General features: G+C 41.7%; 1 protein-coding gene across 18 annotated transcripts in view; it reads right to left on the reverse strand.

The window, feature by feature from the left end:
- The window catches only part of RBFOX2 (RNA binding fox-1 homolog 2), a 179,400-nt gene that overhangs the window by 25,746 nt on the left and 129,776 nt on the right, over window positions 1–23,878 (reverse strand). For all 18 annotated transcript variants that reach the window (XM_032107747.1, XM_032107755.1, XM_032107751.1 and 15 more), the window contains 2 exons: window positions 11,727–11,780; window positions 2,431–2,523 (listed from right to left, as the gene is read on the reverse strand). In XM_032107747.1, coding sequence (XP_031963638.1) covers window positions 2,431–2,523; window positions 11,727–11,780 — 147 coding nt within the window. The remainder of the gene's footprint in view (window positions 1–2,430; window positions 2,524–11,726; window positions 11,781–23,878) is intronic.

A 23,878-nucleotide genomic window follows, 5' to 3' on the forward strand; every position in this document is an offset into this window, starting at 1 on the left:
AGGGCAAACCCTAGATGCTTTGTCCAGGTTCTGTTCAAGAGGCAGGAATAATTTCTGCAGCCCAGGGCAGGGGAATTGAACCAGGTGATGCACAAGCTGACTTGTTTCTCAAGCTCACCACTGGAACTGGGGCCCAGCAGGTCACCGCCAGGACACTTTTGGGTAGAAAAAGGTAGCCTGGAGACCCTCAGCATTAGATTTGAACTCCCAAGGCTTGAGGAAATCTCTGGAGCGTCACCAACTGTTTAGATGGTCTACCTTCACTGATTTACACCCACCATTTTCAAATCTTTTTCCAGATTATTTTTTCCTTGTCACAAATCTCATGGAACAAAAAGAATACATAGCAGCAGACCTGGATCATTTGGGGGGTTACTGTGCCCTCCACCCTCTTTACAGAGCTCTGCATAGTTCCAAGCGGTTTGACTGCTCAAGCAAGTGGGGTGTTACTGCAGAGATGGTGCTGATAAAGAAAAGATGGACTAGTTTGGAAGCCAAGTTACTGCAGCCCCGTGTCAGCCTCAAAACTCTTGCAAGGAGGGTGAAGCCTTTATGTATCATCAATAATTTATCAAAACCCATGCCAAATGGGAATGGAGGCCAGGGTGAAAAGAAAAAAAAAATGGACACAAAAATAGAAGCTGCCTTGGGCCCTTGAGATGTATGGATGGTGAGCGTACACAGGGTGGCGAGTCCAGAGCTACATTTTACTCTTGTTTCAGACCCAAAACAATAGAAATATTACACATTTAAAAAGAAAGAATGGGAAACAACAATGATGAGACTGAGAGCATGCAGTTAAACACACACAGATAAAAAAAAAGAAAGAAAAAAAACACACCACAATTGATTCAGAGGGTGGGGAGGGGAGGAGTGAGGGGCTAGGGTCTCACAGACAATCATTAGATGGAGCAAGTGCCTGAAATCAGCTGCTACAGCAAAGTGCAACACAAGCACTTAAAGGAAAAATTGCCAGAACCGATCAGAAACCACCAGTCAGCAAAGAGACCAACAGCTGCATTTAACTTAGTAAAGAAATAAACTGGGGAGGGGGCAGAAAGAAAAAGAGAGAAAACAAACAGTAACAGCTACAAACAGGTCTCAGATAGAAAGAGCAGCAGAAAGAAGGGGCAGGAGAGAGAGAAGAGGAAATGGGTGCATTAATAAAAACCAGCCAAACTGGAGTTCAGTAACTCTGAGTAAGATGTGCAAGGGGAAATCACCATGAAGTCAGTAATCAAACAGCTCAGACTGCTACAAAACAATATGTACATCCAAAGTCCAGGCGGCATTACTCAACAGCATTGAAAATAAAAGGGGGAGAAGGGGAAGGAGGTGGGTGGGGACAACAAGTCAAATCACATTTCGTAGTGTTAATGTGAGATGGCAGATGGATTTTTTCTTTCTTAATTTTTTTTTTGTAATTTTAAGAAAAATTTAAAAAAAAAAAAAGAAAAAGCTTCTTCTCTAGCACTTTTGTTTCACTTACCGCCAACTCGTACCATCGCCAGCATTGTGTATAGTTACCATGGAAAGAGTGAGTCAAGTGAAGGGCCCTAAACGCTAAACCATCGGAAAGGGAAATAAAAAAAAAAAAAACAAAACAAAACAGGAAAAAAAAAAGCAAAATATGCAGACATCTTACTCAAAAACGGCGGCTTTTTTGTTTCAATATTTGTACTTTTTGGTTTGTGTTTGTTTTTTGTTTTTTTTAAGAAAGAAGGAGAGAGGGATGATGCCAGTTAGCCTTCAACGCAGTGGAACACCAAACTGGTCGATACCAGGCATGCCCAACATACGGTCATGTTGGCCAGCCAACATTAGCCCTTCCCTCCCCGGCGGCGAGAGCAAGCAAACTTTTATGGTTAGCTTTCACCAAACCCATTCTTGACCATGAGCAGGTCAAGAAACCAGCAGTGTCGTACAGCACAGCCCACTCAGGGCTGCTGCCCCATGTGTCCCCACCCCTCCCACAGGCATCATCTCACACTTGCATGGAGGAGAACTGGCCTCAGAGGAAAGAGAGGATACTGGCTGGCCCCCTGCTTTCTTTTTTGGACACAGAGTTAGAAGTTGGACAGTACTCTTTCAGTTAGTTTTGTTCAGGCCTGGTAACAGGAAATCGGAGCCTTGCAAACTGAAGCAAAGGAAAAATCAAGACAGCAGAAGGGCAAAAATTTGGAGTGGGTGGGAATAAAACTTAATAAAAGAAGAAAGAAAAGGAAAAAATAATACCCCAAACAACAATAAAAATATTCTGTAAAGGGTGTAAACTTCTATACATTTCAGTGCAGGGAGGTGAAGGACACAGACACAAACACACACGCACACACGAGACTGGGATCCAAATGTGAAATAAGTGAGGCAAGACACAAAAAGAAATCAAAAGAATAAATATAAAGAAGAAATTGAATTACTGAAGACATGCACCTCGATTTTACGGCCCTCTACCACGGTGCCGTGTAATTTCTCCCTGGCCCTGTCTGCATCAGCACTATTCTCGAAAGTTACGAACCCGAATCCCTGCATGCAGCGGGAGAAGGGGGGAAAACATGCACATCGTTATATATTGAAATACTGATCTCTAGGTAAATAGAGAAAAAATATCACAGTATGAAATCGACATCAGCACAACTCAGCAATAACCTCCTAGAGTCACATTGTTGGTTCATGCATGTTTCATAAATGAAAGAAATTAAAATCAATAAAAAAGGAACTGTAATCATAATAAGAATAATAAGAGTAATTTAAAAAAAAGAAAACATAAAAGCAATTGAGGCCAGACCAAAAAAGAAGTACAAAGTTACTCGAGACAATTTTTCATTTTGTTTTGGTTTGGTTTTTTGTTTAAAAACACTAAACCCTGCTCTGACATAGGCAAGCTGGGCATGCCCAAGTGGGGCTTCTCTCCCCTCTGCTAATGAACACACAAATTTTGTAGGGCCCCTGCCGATCCCAGACACAGGACACGACATCAACACTGAGCAGCACTTTGTTCTCTTGAGAAATTGCTACGAGAGCGAGCAGCGATCTGAGTTCATGCCTGGCACCAGGAATTCTGCGAAGCTTTGGGCAAATCAAACACTGAACCTTGCTTTTCCCACCTGTGGAATGGAGACAATAATAATTACCTACCTTAGAACACTGTTGAGAGGAAGGGCTCTTTGTAAAGCATCCCTTGTAAGCTCTTCAGGGCACAGCTCATGTCTACTCCTAAGCCTGAAACTTCCCCAGTGATACACGGGGCCCTGAAAGCAAGCAGGGCTTCTAGGCGGCACCATAAAATAAGCATATTTAATGTGAAGATTTAAGACTATCACATACTGTAGTTGCAAAGTATTCTTATCTCTGAGTACTCTGATGGACTTGACTGTAAATCTTAACAGCTAAATACTGATTCATTTGTCATGGCAGGTTTTGTCTGACACTGCTGACCCGCTGCTACCTCCCCCTTCCGTCCTGCTACCCGTCTTACTTGGCTTTGTTCTGAGATGGCAACCTCTGTGCTGTGGAGAGCAATGGATCTTTGCCTAGTTAGACCATGGAATTTCCAAAAAAACTGACATGCCCTGCTTGGAGCAACCACAAAGGCTCAAGGACTGCCAAAATGTCACTTTAGTTAGACAAATTCAGATTTACCACATCCATGAAGGCACAAGCAACACATGCCTGTCCTACACACGCTCATGCTGCTGCCAGCTCATGCAGTGGTGTAACAGGGCAGGGTAAGAGACCATGCTTCCTTCCACAGAGACGAGTGCACCGACATTAAGAGAGAGCCAACGTGACAAAGTGAATTAGGATTTTAACTAGGAACAAATGGCATCTTAATATAGACAACTGTGATGAGATACTCTTCATGCCATTAGAGAGAGTGGACCCAAACAAAAAGCGTTGTTGAATTCTGCTTTTACGGTATCTCAACAACAGCAATAACTGGCTCCTGTGGCTTGGTATAAAGCAAATACTGCTTTAATGTACAGAGAGTAATCTCCACTGGCTCCAGTACCCTCAGGAGCAGAACAACAAAGCTTACATTTGATGCAATGGAAGCTCCCTCCCGATATTAATTGAAGAGTGAGGTGATGAGAGTGAACTACAGCTATGCCTGTCAGGGAAGGGGGCATGCTAGCCAGGCAACCTCCTTCATGCACCTTGGGGTCAATATGTATTTAGACTGGACAGCCCAAAAAACAGATAGCATCTTGACTTCTAAGCATTGTCAGCAATGAGACACAAGCAAGCCATTATTCTTCAAGCGCTTTTTAAAGGTCTTTACAATACTAATCTTAAAACAGCCCAAGCCATTTGACAAGCTGGCCTTTATCATCCACAGCTAGGTTTCCAGCACAAAACTCTTGCAAATTTGTAAAATGCAGGGTGGTGGTTGGTTTGTTTTTTGGGTTTTTTTGGGTTTTGGGGTTTTTTTTGTGGGGGAGGCATTTACTTTTTTCTTTCTCCCCCATAAAAAGCAATAATAAAGGGTCTTTGCCAAGTGCTGCAATGCTGAGATCAACGAAAGTGCTCCTTCGGGCTCCAACCCAATAATCTAAAGCTTCAGATAATTTCATTTCTCCAGCTATAAATAAAGAGCTATATAAATAACAAACTGATGCTTTTTTCAGAACAGCATAGAAGTTCCCTGTTTAAATGAATTAAGATCAGAGCTACAAGACATAGGGGCTAATAAAACAGCCCAACTGCATGTAACTCTCAAATATGTTGCAGAGAACGAAGGGGGGGTGCAGGGGGTGTAATAGCAAAGCTGATTAGGAAGGAATAGGGTATTGTGTCTGCTTCAAAGAGCCCCTACAGAGAAAGGTAAGCTTGAGAAATAGAACAACACCTTTCCCTCTGGTTCTGTATAATGGGAAAAAAGCATCTTTTAAAGGTTGGGGGAGGAGGGGAGGTAAGGACCGCAACAGGAATCTCTATTTCCCTCTTCTCTTTTTACATTAAAATTTCTGTTTGTTCTAGACAAGCCTGTGGAGACCGAATGAAATTTATGTTTTCGGTGATGATGTGAACTGAAAGCTGGAGTGCAGATGGAAAGTAATTTTTTAGACATTAATCTGTGCAGGCTAGAACCAAACTAAGACTACTTTAATTCACATCTGTTTGCAATTAGTGAAGTCTGTATGGGATTTTAAAAAACTACATTATCATTAAATATCTTTAAATTGAGGAGGAATTTTCAGTATTTTTATTAAGTTAACTCAAGGTAGCATACAATCCGCATGCAGACTATATAAGTATCATTAACAATGTGAATTAAACCAGAATTAATCTGATTCAGAACAACATAACTAATTAACCATATTTTATTGACAGATCAGCCTTTAGCTTGTGCAACTCTTTGTTGAGAACCATTTAATGTCAATGCTGAATTAATGTTTTACATAATTGACTACGGCAGTTAGTATTTGTGTCCTCTTGGTTTGTCATATTAATGCATCTCTTAGACATTCAAATTTTCATCAGGAAAAACAGGTGAGCCACACTCGACATTTTTGTTATTTCTAAGTTTCAAAACTAGCAATTATATATATACACACATTTTTGATGTGGGAGAGAAAAAAGAACATACATAGATTTTTTTATTCCTTCTCACAGATGACCTGTAAAGAATAGGAATTAATTTGTACCTAAGTACCTATGCAACAAACAGTTCTCAGTTTTCCCTCACCAAGGTTGTCTTGACCTTGAAAGAAAAAAAAGAAACAAAGCAAGAAAAAAAAAGATGTGGCAGGTATCCAACATTTACTAGCTTAGCTTTATAGCAGGTACTGGATTGCTCCATAGTAATAGGCATGGAGTCAGAGGAAGGGAAGATCCTGGATGAAAAAATACTTAGAGTTTCTAAAATTTAGATTATACACATAGTTTGAGTTTAATAATGCTGCTATGGTAACAAGGCTGAAATTTTCAACAATTCCTCCCCACCAGCAACTGCCACGACCTTCTCCCATGCAGAAAATAAGTTTAACCCAGCGAACACTAAATTCCAACAAACATTTTTAGGACTAGTGAGTAATTTGCAGTACCAGACTAACCCCTTATCACCCAAAGGTTTACTGAAATGGCCTGAAGAGACCGAGTAACTGCCACCCTTTTAGTCTGGCCTCAGATTCTGCAATAAATAACAAGCAACATGATGAGCCAGTGAAAAAAAATAATAAATGTATATATATATATATAGTACTTGAACGTTTCCATCTCTGAAGAATGAGAAAGAAAATTTACCATGTAACCGTAAAGGGAGAAATCAAAACCAGACGGTTCTCCTGGGTGTGGCCAGAACACAGAAATTAAACAAAAAACAACAACAAAAATAAAATAAAGTAAAAAAAAAAAAAATAAAACCAAAGAAAACTAAACAGAGCCCCTTGAAATCCATGCATTGTTAACCCTTCATTTGTCATGGAGTTTAGACCAGTCACCTCAGCAGCAGCGTCTTTGCCTTGTACCACTGGAGCACGCAGCTGGCAACAGCCTTGCTGTCATCTGCTGCTGTCCTTGTTTCTAACCAAGCTTTTTCTTTTTTTTTTTCCCCCCCTTATTTTCATAATAAACTTTTAGAAGTCTAAAAACAATGGCCAACGAGGCAGCAGTTTAAGCTACCTGCTTCCAAGGCATTCAGAAAGAGTAGGAGGGTTTCAGCTATAATCCACCTGAGATGAGCAGGACTGAATGCACCGACAGCAATGCAACACAAAACCCAGAAACAAATTATTGAAGACACACACACAAATGCACCCTTCAAGTTGGTGAAAGCATCTGTGTAAACCAAGCTGCCACGATTTCAGCAGCTCTTCCAGCTCCTCCTGGTCCCCGTGATGCACTTTGCGTTAAGGCACATACACGTACAGAACCTGTCGGCGTACCTGTGCAATCTGGTGAATCAGATGCAGGAATTAAACTGACTAAAATAAAAAAATGTAAGTGTATCTTCAAAAAAACCTGCAGGGCTATTTTGAAACTGTATCATTTCCACAATCCAGCTTGAGCTGTTCCACTGCCAATCCCTGCTGCGAAACAGAGGAGGGGGCAGAGGCCAGCATTGAAGAGTGGGAGCCCAGCCTGCACTGCTGGGTAGCGAGAGCCTGGGGCTTCAGAGCAGCTCCAGCCAGCTCAGGACAGGGGCTTCACAGCCCCAGTCATGCCCAGGTGTGTGCTGCTGTTCCTCCCTTCAATCGGCCCTGGACCTCATTGCATGGTCTGTGAGTTCAACAGGCTGAACTGGCTGAAGACAAGCTCATTTCTCTCCCTGCTGCATCAGTGTCTTGCTAATTCAGCACCTAGATTCAGTTCCCTACATAGTGAAACGAGCACTACTGGAAAGGCACTCCCACAGGAGCAGCAGATAAGCTTATATGAAACCATCAACTTCAGCTCAAAATTCAAGTTTAAATAAATCAGTTCAGTGTATGGACTAACTGATCTCTTTAGTTCAGTACTGCAGATTCAAGGCATGAAGCCACTGAACTAGGATAAAGGGACACTGGTTGTGTCTCCTTCATGCCACCGGCATTCTAAAGGGATTTGGTGACCTGAGAAAGTGACGCTGGTCACCAGTGCTTAATTTATTTTTAAACCTCGTTGTATTAATAACACTGTTTGTATTTCTGGCTCAACTAATGAAATCTGAACAAAAATTATAAAAATAGAATTGAAATGAAAACAAGACTTCTAATTTATGTAATAAGGTGCTTTCCACTGAGTGGACTCTAGGTCCAGAAGAAGAGTGGCTCAACTCAAAGCATCTAATCCATTTAAAGAAAAAATGAATGCACATGCAAACATACAGTCTTTAAGGCACCATTATCAAAACCTATATTCACATTCTTAACCTACAGTTAACTGTAAACTTAAAAATCCACAGAGTTCTCTAGTTAGCATAGGTTTACTTACATAAATCCAAACACCAACAGATGCAATTTCTCTTGTAACCCACTATACAACTAATTTTTAAAATAAATATGAAGCACTTCTAGGCACTATAGTCCTATACAAGAACTTGGAGATCTGGGTCTCGCAAGTGGAAATCAGTGAGGGACATAAACTTACAGTATCCTGAAACCATGAGCTCCTCTGCACTAATATGAACTCTTACCATTTAAAAAGCTACCAAAAAAAAAAAATCCCTATTCAGCCAAGATTTTGCTGTGTGCTTACGTACTCCTGGTCTCTGAATGTCATTGAGGGCACATCTTGGAATGCCACATGGTACACAGCTGGTGAGCAAAGAGCTTGGATTCCCTTCCCCTGCAGTTTTACAAATGCCACAGGGTACTCATTACACAGGCAGACTGCATTAATTCTGAAAATATGTCCACTCGTTCGATTCAGCACAATAGCGGCAAAATACGCATCTAGAGGATGCATCTCCACTAACAAAAGGAGCAGGAATCCTCTCGACTTCCTCTGGAGGTGTTTTATTCACGGTTCAGTGAAGTGCATGGTAAACTGCAACCATGGGCAGAATGCTATTTAAAGGCACTTATACCAGTCAGAGCTAGAAATGTAATGGTAAACAGGATAAATGAAACAAACAGCTAGTTTCCTGGAAGCAAGCAAAAAAACCCAAACACATCAAAGGAAGACTGACATCATTCTATTAAACAAGAATAAAACAAAATTAAATTCAAGGAATGTTTAAAATTTTTATCTTGTTTCTCACACACAGCAAAGCAGTTATAAGTGTGAGGTCTACCAGGGCCGATATATTCCTACTAAACAGACTGAATCTGGGAAGAAATTGAGTTACAAAACAAGAATTCACATTGCTCTGGAGAAGAACCAGCAAAACTCATAAACTGCCTCCTACACTGCTGTGATATAGAAAGTCAACAACTACCGCTTCTGAAAGAACCTGAGGCGAGAGGTGGCTCTGAAGGACACGCCCAGCTCTCTCTTTGGTCACCAAACTTTGTAAGTACACAGAGATCCTGAAGATGCAGCCAGTTTGATAGAGCTTCCCCAGGCTGCCGAAGAAAACTGCCTGGTCATCTCAGGTGGATTCAAAGTGAAGAATGCTACCTGAACGCTTCCTCCAGTCCCTCCTACCGACCAGCACTGGAGCGATCCCAGTAGAGTTCTCCCGCCACAGCTCGGCGGGGACAAAGCGCTGCTCAACCCCATCGTACACTGGGTGGGGGCGAACCCAGGGCAGTTTGGGATTTACCACTGTACCTTCAAAATATTTACAAAACATATACACAAAACACTACAACCCTTAGGAACCCAGGGGAAGGGAAGGGAGCATTGAGAACACAGCACAAGGCAGGCAGCAGGAGCATCTGCTTTCGGATTCCCAAGAGAGAGGAGGAGGAGAAGAAGAGAGAGAGGTTTCATATCATTAGATTAGAATGGAAACCACAGGGCAGGAAAATGCATTCAGATTTTTTTTCCTAAGGTGGAGGAAGAACCCAAGAGTGAGTGAGTGGCCTCCAGAAAGATCCATTTCCTTTGCTTCACCATCAGATCACCAAACTGTTGTTTTTCCATTATTATGTGAACACCAGGTGCTTCGTGCAGCTATACCCCACTCAAACACTGGGGCCTCCCATTTTCATGCTAAGCAGGAAGAATGTTGCATTCTTTTTAAAACAGAAATTATTTTGGGTGAGAAGGATGCAAAGATACCATGAAATAACTCTTTGGCTGTTTTCTCATTCTGTTCAGATTCTGGACATCCCTCAATACAGGCTACCAGTTTTGTAACTGCTTTTTGCTGCAAGATGACAAAAAAGCAGTAGAAAACTGCATGGTTAATAAAGACTGGAAGAACATCTCTGCTTTCTTTTTTTTTTTTTTTCAAATATTTATTAGGGTTCAGGGTAAAATTCATCAAGGAACTCTTCAGCAATCATTTTTGTTTTAACTGAAAACCAGAAGCCTTGGGCTTTAGCAACAGCACAAGAAGGTACTTTTCATAGGCATAAATCAAGTCTTCACAGAAAAGCCTTCAATGTCAATGTTGCCAAGAAGGGAAAGGGCAGCTGTGGGCGTTTAATACACAGGGCTGTACGGAAGGGAGAGAGAGAGAGTGAAGTTCATGTGTGGAGAGGAAAACACTGCTCTGGAAAGCACAGGCAGTGGGATATGAAGAACATTTTGCCAGGCCAGTTATTTTTGTTCTTTCTTTTGCAATTATATCTGAACAAGTAGGGATTTGATAGATGCCAGAGGCTGTTCTCAAAATCAAACAAAAATGACTAAAATCAAGAGTAATTCACAGGTAGCTTTGGCTTATAGATATCAAAAGAACAGCAGAGAGCAGAATAAATATTTACAAACTCAGCACAGCTGATTGTTTTGGTAAAGCATATAGATTTTTAGCCATGCAGGGAAGTAAAACTCTAACTAAGCCATGTAGACATTTACTTGTTCAGACTGTCTTGTTAAAAAAAAAAAACAAAACAAAAGAAAACCATGGTATTAAGCAGAAACAGAGGATGGGGGAAAAAGGGCTTGAAACTCATTTATTTCATATACAGATCAACGGCTTTCTGGTTTCCAGATAATACAGGACTGAAGAATTTCAGAATGCATCTTGGGCAACATGGGTGGAAATTTGCAGAGGGCTCTGAACATGAACACACCTCAGAATATATGTTGAAACAAAGAGGCCACCATAAAAGCTGTGAACCTCAAATCCAAGCAAAAGGCATAGACTCTAAACCAAAACTGCTTAGCTGAATTGCAACGTCAAAACCTTTTGTGTGCATGCACACATGTGCACACACGTGTGTGTGAGGAGGAGGGAAATTTTGTTTTAATTGAAAATGGGAATCTTAGCATTGATTAAATCAAGCAGAGTATAGACATGCACTGTGCAAGCTTCCCCCAGAGAGCTTTGGCAATGCACCTCGCTCCTGACCTGCAAAACTCCCTGCTATTCCAGTGCTGAACCTCCTGGGCAGAGAGAGAATCACATCAATTTGTCATTGTGGTGATACTGGTTACGTGATGAGAACCAATTGCCAATTAGGGCAGAGATCACTGAATCTCTCTGCAGCTGACCTGAGCAACATTTGAAACCTCATCTCCAGAGATATAAATTACCAGTAACCCTCAACAAAACCTCCCTCTTAATATATCTGTAAGAAGAAAATTGGAGGGTGAATGCAAATTCTGTGGGGGAGGTCCACATGGGGCAGGGCAAGTGGAATGAGGATGCTTATATTAAAGCATCAAATATCTCAAACATGAAAGGTCAGTATCTCAGAAGTTGCAAGTAAGTCTGCAAAACAGAGTAAATAAAATCCTTTCACATATGAGATATGACAGTTTTTCTATAGAAGTACTTTAATGCAATGAAAATGGCAGGGAGGGGGGTGAGTTAGCTTTTGTTCTTATGGTCTCCCATCACACAAAGCTGTTTTACCTTATTCTGCCTTCTTCACAGGGCAGCCATTGCCAATGCAACGGGAACGGGTTCGTATGAAGGCTCAATTGACTGACTCCCTGTTTGTTCAAAAGGCTGGGGAACCTGATCCCACATTACAGACAGGAGTGTCTCTGAGCATTTGTACATGCTGCCCAGAAATGACCATGCTCAGAGTCTCGAGTCAGAGGGAACAGGAGACAGTCCCCAGAATAGCTCTTCCCTTCCCCCATCACACTAATTCCTGCTGATATCTACAGAATATGTTCTCTAGGCAATGAACTGCCTTTTACTCTGCAATCAAAACAAGAGAAGCGGGTACAGAAACAGGACTTACCTTCGAGCCACGCTCATTAAAGATTATCTCTACATCAAGGATTTTGCCGAATTGCTGCAGAGAGACAAGGGAAAAGAAAAAAATAATTATTTATTTTTGGCAGTCCATTTTTCCTACCTTTTGCAGGGGCTGGATTAGTGCAAGAAGGGAGGTAAGAATATTTCCATTTCTAGCATACAGGCAAAGGCATAAAATCCCAGTGATGTGACCCAATTCTCTTGGGTTAAGACATGCAGATCCTCTTGCTCACAAACCCCAGGTTTTCTCACAGAAGTCTAAAGGAAGAAAAACAATCTCCAGAAGAGTTTTAGGGATTTGAGAGAGCTCATCTTTCCCCCGTTAATCTTAACAATTCTTCCTTCCCTCATTCTACTGTTTCATCTAAGACATGGTTATATGATTTCATCTCAGACATCCAACAACATTTCTCACACGTAATTCAGCATTTCAGCTTCCTCCTGAAGTGGCTATCACAAAGAGAAACTTAAAAGTGATGTTTCTCTGGAAGCGATAGTAACATAAGATTCCCAGCCTCAGGGATTTCAAACTCTAAAGGTTTTTTCCTTCCCTTTAATTTCCAAAACTCCAAGCCTTCAAAAGAATTGATGGCAGATTCAGAAACCATGAAAACGGAAAACTCCTAACAGTTTGTTTTTCAGAAAAAACATCATTCAACTTCAACCTGTGACATACAATAGCTGGTCAACAACCTATGCAAGTTTATCACATGCAATAGAATTCTGACCTCTGCCTCAGCCTGGGGACCCCAAGGAGAGCTCTGCACTGTTACAACGGGTTCCAAAGAGCTCCCGATTTAGCACAGAGCACGAAATGGAAAACAAGATTTACAAGGTAGGACGGAGATTTACCACCTCTGTGGAACCATGTATGGATTACATCTTTCACCTTGCTAGGAACATATTAAAATATTTTACTGAAGCGGCCAGCCTCAAAGCAGCAGCCTAGAGGCAAAAGTATCACCACTTCAACAGAGGCCCACAGTGCTCTGTCCTCCAGAAGTGTCAACGCTCTATTTCCAAACTGGAGGTCTGCTCTCTAGAAAGACAGGCTTAGATGTCATTTTTAGGAGTGTGTATATGAAGTAGTTTTCATTCTAGAGACACGTGCAGTGTCTAGAGACACTCAGACAAATGCTACATCTTTCAGTTTTTCCTATCCCATTACTTAGGAAAGCTTCCGTCAACATAGTTTTGATTTAAGTTTGATAGAAAATGAAGGAAGCAACAACAAGAAAATAAAGGATGGTTTCACAGTCAAAAAAAGATGATGAACACAGGGTCCAGGCACTGGGACACTGTCCCCTTTGCCCAGCATTCTTAAAATAGTATTTGCCTTTTTTTTTAAATGTAACAGTTGCATTCAGAGTCAAATGGGTATAATACTCATTTTGTGGGTACCCTTCTTGAAAGGCTTGTGGCCAGATTTGAAAACCTGGAACATTTACAGCAGGGAGCCGTGACAGCTGAGGGGAGGCTCTGAATATGTAAAGCAATAATGAACAAGTATTCCACAACTGTCTGCAAGCAAACAAAACACTTCCAACAATTTTAGCCATAGTTTCTGTCTGCTTCCCTTGTCCATTCTTAAAAAGGAGATCTTGGTTCACAGATGTTGTTTTTACTATTCTATTGTTTAAGGACAATACTTGATCCTCTATTCATCGAAAGAACAATTGAATTCACAACATCCTACATTACACAAGTTTGAATAATGCTAATGTAAACATGCATCTTTCCTTGAAACCTCAACATCTCAGCAGCTTAGGCTTGATCCATGCTGGATCCTTTTTTGACCGCCAATCACAGCTAAAACACATTTTCTATTTCTATCCCACACTAGGTGTGGGCTTGTCAATAAAGGAGATTAACCGTTGATTGCTTTTTGTTGTCGTTGTTGCATATGGCTTTGGTACTGCCATGAAAGAAATCAGTCATGATTGTCATGATTGCTTTCTTGGTAGACTATCTCAGCATCGTTATGTGACTGGGGCTGAACCAATTTAGCAGCTTGTTGCTGCTGAAGGGCTGTCCCTGCTCCTTTGTCCTTCCTTTGTCTGGTCTCATCAGCCTTCCAAAGCTGGCCTCAGTTTTCATTCTCACCTGTAGATAAACTGATACAGCTCAGCAATCCTGCGAAAACCTAGCCCAAGAAAAGGAATACATACAAAGATTCTGACAATTTACTGATCTGAAGTGGCTTGAAGGGTCAGTGAGCATTACAGCTCGAAGAAGCAAAAGGGAGCGGAAAGCCCAAGAGCAGGATCTGTCCCCTGCCAGATCAGCTCAGCTGCCTAGCCTTGCCACACACACTGAAACAGACAGGCTCTTGACAAATGCAAATGCCAAAATTATTTTCAAAATCTTCAAAGCCATCAAAAATCACCATTTTCCACCTCATTAGAATCATCTTGAAAGAGAACAAACTGTGCAGCTCCTGGTGCACAATTATGCCGTGCCACCCTCTCCTTTGTGCACACCCAGCTGGGCCTGGATCCTCCGGCACTGCTCAGCGCTGCCTGCCAGCCCCGTTGGGCTGAGCTCCCCGCGCAGGGCTTCCACATCCACGGGAAACCCTGTCCTGTGCGTTTAACTTCTCGCGGCTGACAAAACGCCAGCAGTGACACTGAATGTGAGAGGTCTGACCTAGCTGTACAAGAGGCGGCATGGCCCCCCCTGCCTACAATGGAGGTACATCATTTCCTAGACGACAAAATTAAGAGCCTGTGGTTGCAGCAAACACAGGCTTGACATCTACTGCAATGGGCTACATCCACCCATGCAAACTGCCCTGATCTCTTTTCTACCCAGGAGTTGTGAGTGTTTGAAGAGACAAGAGGGAAGGACCTCCTTGGGAGAGAAAAGCAGAGACAATGGGGGCTAACTGCTGAATGAAGGTTTGCTGGGGAGGGGTTTCCTGCTCCATGAAATTCCCTGCAAGAAAGCAAGGCTGTGAGATAGAAGAACGTGTGCTGGGCTCTTCAAGGCTCTGGTGCAGCCATTTCCACAGCTCCTACAACAGCTCCTAACACAATCTCTCTTGTCCTTACTGCTGCAATGGTTACAGCAGGTCCCAGCACTGGAAGGCACTTTTTTTTGGTAGCATGCCAGAATTTTCCTGAAGAATGAAAGCAGGAAAAAAAGAACTAGTTCATTTTAACAGTTTATAACTCCTTCAAAGCTGAATCTAATTTAGTGGAACATAAAAAGGCACTTTGTTCTCTGATGGTGCTTCGCCTACCAAATGTCAACAGTCTATTGCAAACAATCGAAGTTTTAAGAGCTCCTTAGTGAAAGGTTACAATTTTTGTACAGGAAATGCTAGGCCATCTAAATACAAGGGTCAACACCAAGTGTCCTCATAATAATTTTTGAAAATCATTTATATACAGCCATGTTTGTATTTTTCAAAAGACATAGGGTCTGGCCAAATAAAACAAGCCCCATGCTTAAGTCATCCATGAGGACTAACTCTCTAAACTCCAACCTTGAAGACATGAACCATGGTGCTCACAGACTTGATTGGCTCATTCAATGATTACCAAGAACTTCTACTTAGAACTCTGCACAGCCTCTGGAGAAGGCATTGCAGGACTACCCATCTCAAATGCTCCCCAGCATGACTTAGAAAGTTTACCATGTGACCAAGAGGCCAACATTCCCTACCATGTCAGGTTGTGCAAGAAGTCACCTCCGTGAACTGCTCACACACACGCCATGTGATGGGAAGATACACATACACACACACATTATTCCAGTCATGCCATGGCAAAGGAGCTACAGAATCTTGTTTTATCTTAATGATCCCTTCCATGGACTGAACTTGACAAGCTTTCAGCTATTTTTAGTAAAGCAGGTAAATGAGAATCAGCCCCCCTACAATGGTAGCAGGGAGTGCTGGAAGTAACAGTTTTCAAGAAGCATAAAGATATGAACAGACAGGAGTTATGAGCAGAAATTAATTTTCTTGCTTGAACATGATCTACCTTATCATAGATGCAAAGGCATTGTGGAAAGAACGGTATATGCATGCTGTGTGTTTCTTTTCACCCAGATGACATGAAGGCAACAGATTTTTCCAGCTGAGGCCATAGCTACATTAAACATAATAAATTTGAGAGATCTGGCACCAGAAAGCTTTTGTCTTCCAAGGCACTGACAGTTTGGTAGGGCCCCTCCTACATGCTCTGTTCCAGCTGGCCGTGACTCCTGTCCCTGTCTAGAGCTTTCAAAATCAGCTCCAAGATGTGCCAGACAAATAACTTAATCCTAAAGATGCAAACAGCATGGAGTACAAGGCAAATTCTCTAGAAATCATGGAACTACGAAAGATAATGAGAGACACCATGTGACAACCTCACATCCCTACAAGAGAACTCCAGATGTCCAAGCAGTTTCACTAGCCCTACAAAATTCACTCAGAGATGAGTCCAGTGAGCTATCTAAACTTCAAAGGTGTCAAACAGTCCATTCTTAAAGATGGTCAACATTCAAAATAGCCAAGAAACCAACCTCCTGTTCAGGAACCCATGAGGTGCATGAGCAAGAAGCAGGACAGATCCATGCTACAGAGACAGTCCTTTCCCTAGGCCCCAGCTCCATGGGATATACTTTCAGCTGAGCACAGCTGGCTCCATCATAGTGTGTATTAGTCAGTGCTTAGTTATGGCAGCGTGGGGTCTGCCAGAGCTATGCTGCTATCAGCACATGAACTTCCTCACCCAAAGCTGAGTCACATCTCTTCAAGCAATGGGGACAACCCTGTTCAGCTGAGCTACACCACTATGCTTTGCTGACAGGAAAATGGAAGCATCAAGGATTTATAAACCAAAGCACTACCACAGTTTACCAACTCAACAGATAATGAACAAGCATCAAGCAGCCCTTACTAGGGTTGAGCTGTTGCCCAACAAAACACACATTTTCTAAGAAACCAGACTTTAACATGAAGCCACACAAAGAGCACAGATTTTTAACAGGATTTACAGACCACAGCCATCCCAGAAAAAAAACAAAACAAAACAAAACATGATGACGAACACAGTTTCTCAGTCATTTGTTATTCTCTAAATCCCAAATAAAAGATTTTCACATGAAACAGTGAGATGGGGATGAACAGTACCGCAGGGTACCACCCGGAGAGATCTTAACACCAGTCTAGCTTCCAGGTCTACACTTCCAGCTCTTTGTTCCTGCTTTGTGCCATTCCCCAGAGGTCTGATTGCAGTGTAACCTGGTACTGATGCTGCAGAAAAGGTACTTGGACCCATGCCCACAAAAGCAGCATACATTCCAAAATCAATTTGAGAGTACTTAGCATGTAGACTGAATCCATATGAAACTGGGTCAATAAAAGACAACTCCATGTAATTTTACCCAGGCCTTTTATCCAATTAAATCCAGCTACAGCACAGCACTGGTTACTAAATGACATTCAGCAGAGTCTTGCTGCAGACGCTCCTAGTAACTCATGAAGATCTAAAAAATCTTAGATAAATGTATGATCCAGTCATCACCACCTTCCAGCAGAGGGTCAGTACCGAAGTTGATAGCAGAGAGCTTTCTGAGAGCAAGACAGACAGTACAAGAGCTGACAGCTGCAGGGGCACAAGCACCCCTCCACGCCATGGCCATGCAGACAAAGCACAATGCTCAAGCAGCACTGAGCACTCAAGTCCTTTTTCAAAGGTGGTTTCAAAAAACACCCAGGTGAAACACACCAATATAATCAGCAGCACATCTTGTAACTCTAACCAACACCAGCAGGAACAAAGTCCCGCCCTGTGACAGGGCTTGGGCTCACTCTCACCACAGGAAGAGCCTGGAAACAAGAAAAGCCAGAGAGAGACCATTTTGTGTCAGAACATTTGTTCTCCAATACTGGCACATGGGACTTGTTACATGCAATTGATGGCCAGTAGTACCAGGAGATGAAAAACCTAAAATATACCTTGATATCCAGAAGACAGAATCTCCTCCTTCAGGAGTCCAATCCACTCAGAAAGCAGAGTCCCTTTCAGCAACTGTGCTATTGCTGTACTTTGGGCCCCAGTGCATCAATACCTGCAGGTCAGAGCTTCTTCTTCTATCACATTATTACCTATTTACCTTAACACTTCAACAAGTACTTCTTCCGTTGCCAATACCTGTGTATTGCTAATTACTTTTGTATTTAAATTTATTTACTGGCAAATAGAGACTTAAAATTCTACCAAATTCTTGCTGACAAAGAGCTGTAATTCGTTACTGCTTTAGCCTCAAACTATAGGCTTATGGAGGTGTTTTGCACTCTTGACACCAGAATGAAGTTCAATGAGAAATTATATCCACCGGGATTTTTTAGGAAGTGCAAAGTAACAAAATGTTTCCTCAGAGGCCAAGATCTGAGGGCCTCAAGAGCTTACAAAAGTATTTGAGCTTGCAGAGCTTGGGTCATACAAAGCAGAGGTCTATCACAAACATACATCATAAAGAACCTTGCAGTAGGGATATGAATTATGCTTAGAGAAGGAAAAGGATGACATTACCTGCCTTAATGTCATCAATCTCCAATGTAAAAAAAAAAAAAAAAAAAAAAAAAAGTGGCTACCATTCTGTCACCTGTAAGAAATTACATTATTAATAACTTCATTAACTGAAATTAATTAAATGTGACGTAACAGTCACCTTTATAGAAAACATCTATGGGTTATTACTGCTGTAGCTGATAACACACAAAACCCCTTTATCAATTGGGCTGATTATGCTCCCCATCAGAAAGAGCTAACAAGATACAAGTAATAGCTACGGATGGAGCAAGTTTTAAAAAAAGCAGCGTCTCCATCTAAAGCCAGAGCCTGCAAAAATTTACAGCCTGTACTGTGCTAACCCACCTTCATCTGCAATCATCATCAACACAGTCCTTGTTTTTATCTCACACTTAAGCAAAGAGCATTTCACCACAGTAAATTCTGAGAAACATCAATTCTGACTCCTTGTACTGTTGCTCTCACAACAGGTAAGAAAGATTTTGTGCAAGGACATCCATATGAACCACCAAAACAAGCCATTTGCTTGTTTTTGTGGAGACAATTCAAGATTCAGCTTGAGAACAGAAGGACCTTCCCTCTTGCAGGCTGTCCAATCCTGCCTCTATCTTTACCACGAGACTCCAAAGTCCATCCAACTCAAAAGGCCAGAAATGACCAGATTATCCCAGCCGATTTTATACCGGGAGGTGAACTGCTTCTTGAAGCATGAGAGGGAAAGGCTGAAGCTACCAACCGGGAGGTGCAAGCACACTATCACAGCAAAAGCTGAAAGGACTAGAAATACGTTGAGGGGAAACATGAACATTTCTTCTGCATACACAGTCCAGAAAGGAAGGGGACAACATACTAGCAGTGTAAGAGAACACCACTACCATCATGTCATTGCACACATTAGCCAAAGAATGTCCCTCAGAAAACGGATAGTAAGATTTTGAAAAAAGAGTTGTTAATTTAACACTGATGGCAACTCTTCTTCTCCCTGGTAAGAAGTTCCATTGTTCAAATAAACCTCAATGACTATAAATTTTTTTCTCATTTCAAGGGTAGTTGTGTTAAATCTCAGCTTCCAACTTGAAAATCTTATGACTGTAAACAAGACCTAAACCCCCTGTCAGTAGGTATCATCCATATATAAGCATTTGTATAGAAATTACTCACCTCCTAACCCCTCTTTTTAATAAGCTGAGTAAATAATGTACCTCATACCTTACCCAGTTAAAAAAAACACTCACCTTCCAAGTCTGAGTTTATTTCTTTTGCTCTTAAACTGACCTCAGAACTGAATAAAATTATGCAGTCACAGTCTTTTCAATTTGGAACATGAGCAAGATCACATCCCTCCTTCAACCTGATAAGGCCCTTTGAATTATTGAAGCAACTATCTTCAACAATCACTAGTACTCTCCCAAATCAGTGTTTTCCAAAGAAAGCTTTCCATCTTAAGAGCACAGACCGGTTCCCACATTCTCAGTATTCTGCAATGAGCCGCATCAAACACGTTTTTGTTGGATTTATCATCAGTCAACCAGGCATTTCTACTCATTCTCTAACAGTAACCTTATCTTTCTCTTTCCTCCTCCTCAAATAGTTTTTAAACTGCAAACCTTACTGGCAAGGTTTTAATAGTACCATCTCCATGGGTTGATACAGATACTAAACAGGACAGTGACGGAAACATCCCTGGGGAAACTGACACTAAAAACAGTCTTGATCACAGCTGTCTCCCAAGTAACTACTACTTTTTATTATCTATCGTTAAAGAGGTTTTTAATCCCTCTAATGTGTGTTGTGCTTGAGATAAGTATTATTTTTCTTAAAAATGGGTCACTTGGAGAAATTCAATTGGTTGATCAATGTTTCACGATAGCAGTACTGCTTTGTACAATCTTGTCAAAATAGACAAGACAGCATTTGTCTACAAAGATGCATATTACAAAGTTCTGCTGAATAGATACTAACATGTTTCTTCAGATTCTAATGGGCTTTTTTAAAATGTTTCAATATTATTTTTATCTTGGATCAACATACAGATAGATAGCTCTTTGGGTCATCCCTTTCAGGTTTTTTCAACAGTGAATCTTGGTGGGCAGTGTTCCACCCTTCTGCAACTCCCCTAGCTTACAAGAATTGGCTAAAAAATTAGCATTAATGAATAATGGAGCTCCTTGCTTTGGCTATTATCTTTGGACATGCCTTATCTAGATCTGCTGTTTTTTAAATACTAGTGAGCACTGTCTCACCCTCCTCTGTTATAAATTATGTAGAAAACCAGATAAGGTAAAATTACCCCCTCTTAAATTCTAAACGCAATCAGTTGGGTGGGGTTTTTTTTCCTTGTTTGATTTTTGTTTGTTTTGCTGTTACTTGTGAGGTTTTCCCCCCAAAATACACAACTACCTCCTGATTTTATACTCTGCCCATACATAGACCTTTTATGTTTGCATGTAAAAAAATGGATGGGTTCTCTGAACTTAGGTCACCAGTATCTCCATGACTCGCACATTTCCTTTTCCACCTGCTTCTTTGCTTAAGTTTGCACCTATATTCACTGCTATTTACTTCTTCCTCCTCGCCTAAGGTGTGGAATGCTTTGAATTTTATTACCCCAGTTTCAGCAACTGTGGAATCATGCCTTTTTGGCCATCAGTATGATGCTGAATACTTTATGGCTTCCATTAATACTTCCCTTTTAAAGATACCTTTCTGGGCAGTTATCCTGACAATTGTTTAAACTCCAAGAAACAGACTCTTCTAAAGCTCCTTACAGTACTGCCTGATGCCATATTCTGTTTGCACAAAGCAAATATGGACAAATAACAATCACTGGTACCTAGGCAACGGTGGGATTTCAGGTCAGCTATTAACTCTTCTTTATCTGCAAGAACAAGGTCAACTATTGATTTATTCCACAGTGGGTGCAGAACTGTGTGCATTAAAAAATCACCTACTCCTTCTAGAAGCTTTCTGGAAGTCTTTTCATCGGCCCCATGAAATGTCAAGTAAATATTACCTGTTTTAAGCAAGCCATATTTCTTGCCTCTCTGTAAGATGCATATACATAAGGAAATGTTTGGTTCATTCCTGAGGATATCTCAAGGACCTTTTAGAAACACATTATAGCTGAGAGATGGTTGGAACCCAAATAATTTGAATTTGCTAAGAAATCCTTATGTTTGCAGCTCTGCAAACTGTTTGCAGGTTTAGAAAGTGTTATGTAATATGCATTTAATCACACGTGGGACAACATGTCTCTAGTCCACCTCTACTCAAGTCTGGACAAAAGCATTAGGTATTTTCTGTGCCCCAGGACTGGGCTGACCTCTCACATGCTGTTCCATCCTTGAGGGGACTTCTTTACTCCCTCCCTACCATCACATTTATTTCTTCCTCCACGGCTTTACTGTCTACCCAATTCCTCTCTTTGTACAGTAGCTTGGGAAAATCACTCCAGGCAAGGATTTTGAGTCTCTCAGATATGACGTTGAGGAGATGTGACCTGACACACGGAAGGGAGAGGGAGAAGATGGGGGTTACAGGCTAGTCACAGCTGAAGACTCAGACAACCATGAGCCCCCTTTAGGAGAAAGGGTAGGTTTCAGTGAGTCACCCAAAGGAAAGCATCCGGATCCTGAAAAAGAAATAGGAGCAAGTAGGATTCAGAGAGCATGCTCTCCTGCTCGAGGCTATGAGCATGCTGAGAGAAGCAGCACTGAAAGAAGAAGGAAGACATGCAAGAATCATTCATTATTTCCTTGTCAAAATAGCAAGCTCTCTATTACAGAAAAGTGGCACATGGGGTGTTTTGTGTCCCAGAAGATGAATACTCTTCTGGCAGGCATGGCTCTCAGCAACCACAGGGCCCGGTGAACTACCAAAAGGTTTTACAAGGAATATACCATTTACCCAGTTAAAATCACATCACTGTGCTGGAACTTGAGATGATGTTTAGAGAAAAAATAAACACCAGACGAACACCAGAAACCAATTCATATAGCATTATTCCCCATCCCTCCTATGCACGAAAAGAGCACCATTTAGGCCAAAAAAAGGACAGGAAATCTTAAGGCAAGTAATTAGGCTGCATTTTTTACAAGTCACTTCTTAGTTCATTTAAATTGCCTGGGTGTCCCAATCTGCTAAGCATAGGCAAGAGTCACCAGGACAGGAATGTCCTTGTCATTTCCATCTCATCCATGTCTCCCACACCAGGAGCACATGGCAGAAAAGCATCAAGGCAAACAAGTGTGGAAAGGACTAGTTCCACCAGCACCAGTCCCAGGAGAAAGGACAGCAATGGGGAACAATTTATGTAAGTGATGCAGCTCCCAGGAGAGGGGAGCAGCCATAGCAGGGAGCAGGACATGATAAATACAGATTGTAGCAGGTGGTCCAAGAACTGGCTGTGATTTCAGCAACCACTTGTCCAAACCGGACGGAACTGCCTACTGCACAGCCCTGCAACAGCAAAAAGCAAGCTAAAAAAACCACAAAAGCAGAGCAGAAGATTCAGCAGTCACAGATTGCCAGGAGATGAGTTTAATTCTGAAAACATTCCCACAGACATCAAGAGTATAACAATAATCTAAGGTATGAACAACACAGAAGCAAACCCAGGTCTCTTGCAACAGAATCACAGATCCATAGTTTTGGCTGGGAATTAACTCCAGAGGTCATTTAGTGCATCCCCTGCTCCCAGCAGGTCTAATGAGATCTTTTTGGCTAGGCTGTGTCCAGTCAAGTCAGATACCTTCAAGGATGGAGGTTCCACAACCCATCTGGGCAATGTGTTCCACTATTTAAGCATCCTCACAATAAAACCAAAATTTTCCTGATATCTGATTGATAAATCAGAAAGGTCCTGCATAGAGACCTAGACAAATTAGAGGGCTGGACAATGACCAACCCTATGAAGTTTAACAAAGACAAGCGCCAGATTCTGCACCTGGGACAGGGCAACCCTGGATGTATGGACGGATTGGAGAATGAGGTGCTGGAGAGCAGTGCTGCAGAGAAGAGACCTGGGGGTCCTGGTTGATAGGAAGTTGAGAATGATGGAAGGCCTGAAATTCACTCTTGTTGAGTATATTAACATTTCCCTCAGCCTGTGTCTCCAGCCCTTCTCCAGACCTATTCAGGTCCTTCTGAATAGCAGCCTTGCCTTTCTGCGTTTTGACCACTGTTTTGTTCCTTCTGTACTGTCCAAGCTACAGACAGATAAGCCCAGTTCTTCTCTCATTTACAGCATTGACGTCCATGAATTAGACACATTTACAATACTGCAACACTACTCTGCATGCGAGAGTGTGTCTTTGCGCATGCATACACACCCACACAGATGGCTCAGGAGATGCAACAACTGAAACAGGAATTTGAAGAAGCAGCTGGCTGTAAGTGAGGACCAAGGTATACACTCCAAGCCTAAGCTGACAAGAGCTTTGGGCTTTCCTGACTTGGATTCTTTGGACTGCACCTTAAAAAGGCAGCAGCCGTTAACTTCATAAATAAGAAATATTTCTGAAGACTTTAAAACATGCCATCAACCAAGGATCATATCATAATTATACCGACAAGTCAAATATTCCTGATGATGATAATGATATGATGA

The sequence above is a fragment of the Corvus moneduloides genome, chromosome 4, assembly GCF_009650955.1.
Source record: "Corvus moneduloides isolate bCorMon1 chromosome 4, bCorMon1.pri, whole genome shotgun sequence".
NCBI lineage: Eukaryota > Metazoa > Chordata > Aves > Passeriformes > Corvidae > Corvus > Corvus moneduloides.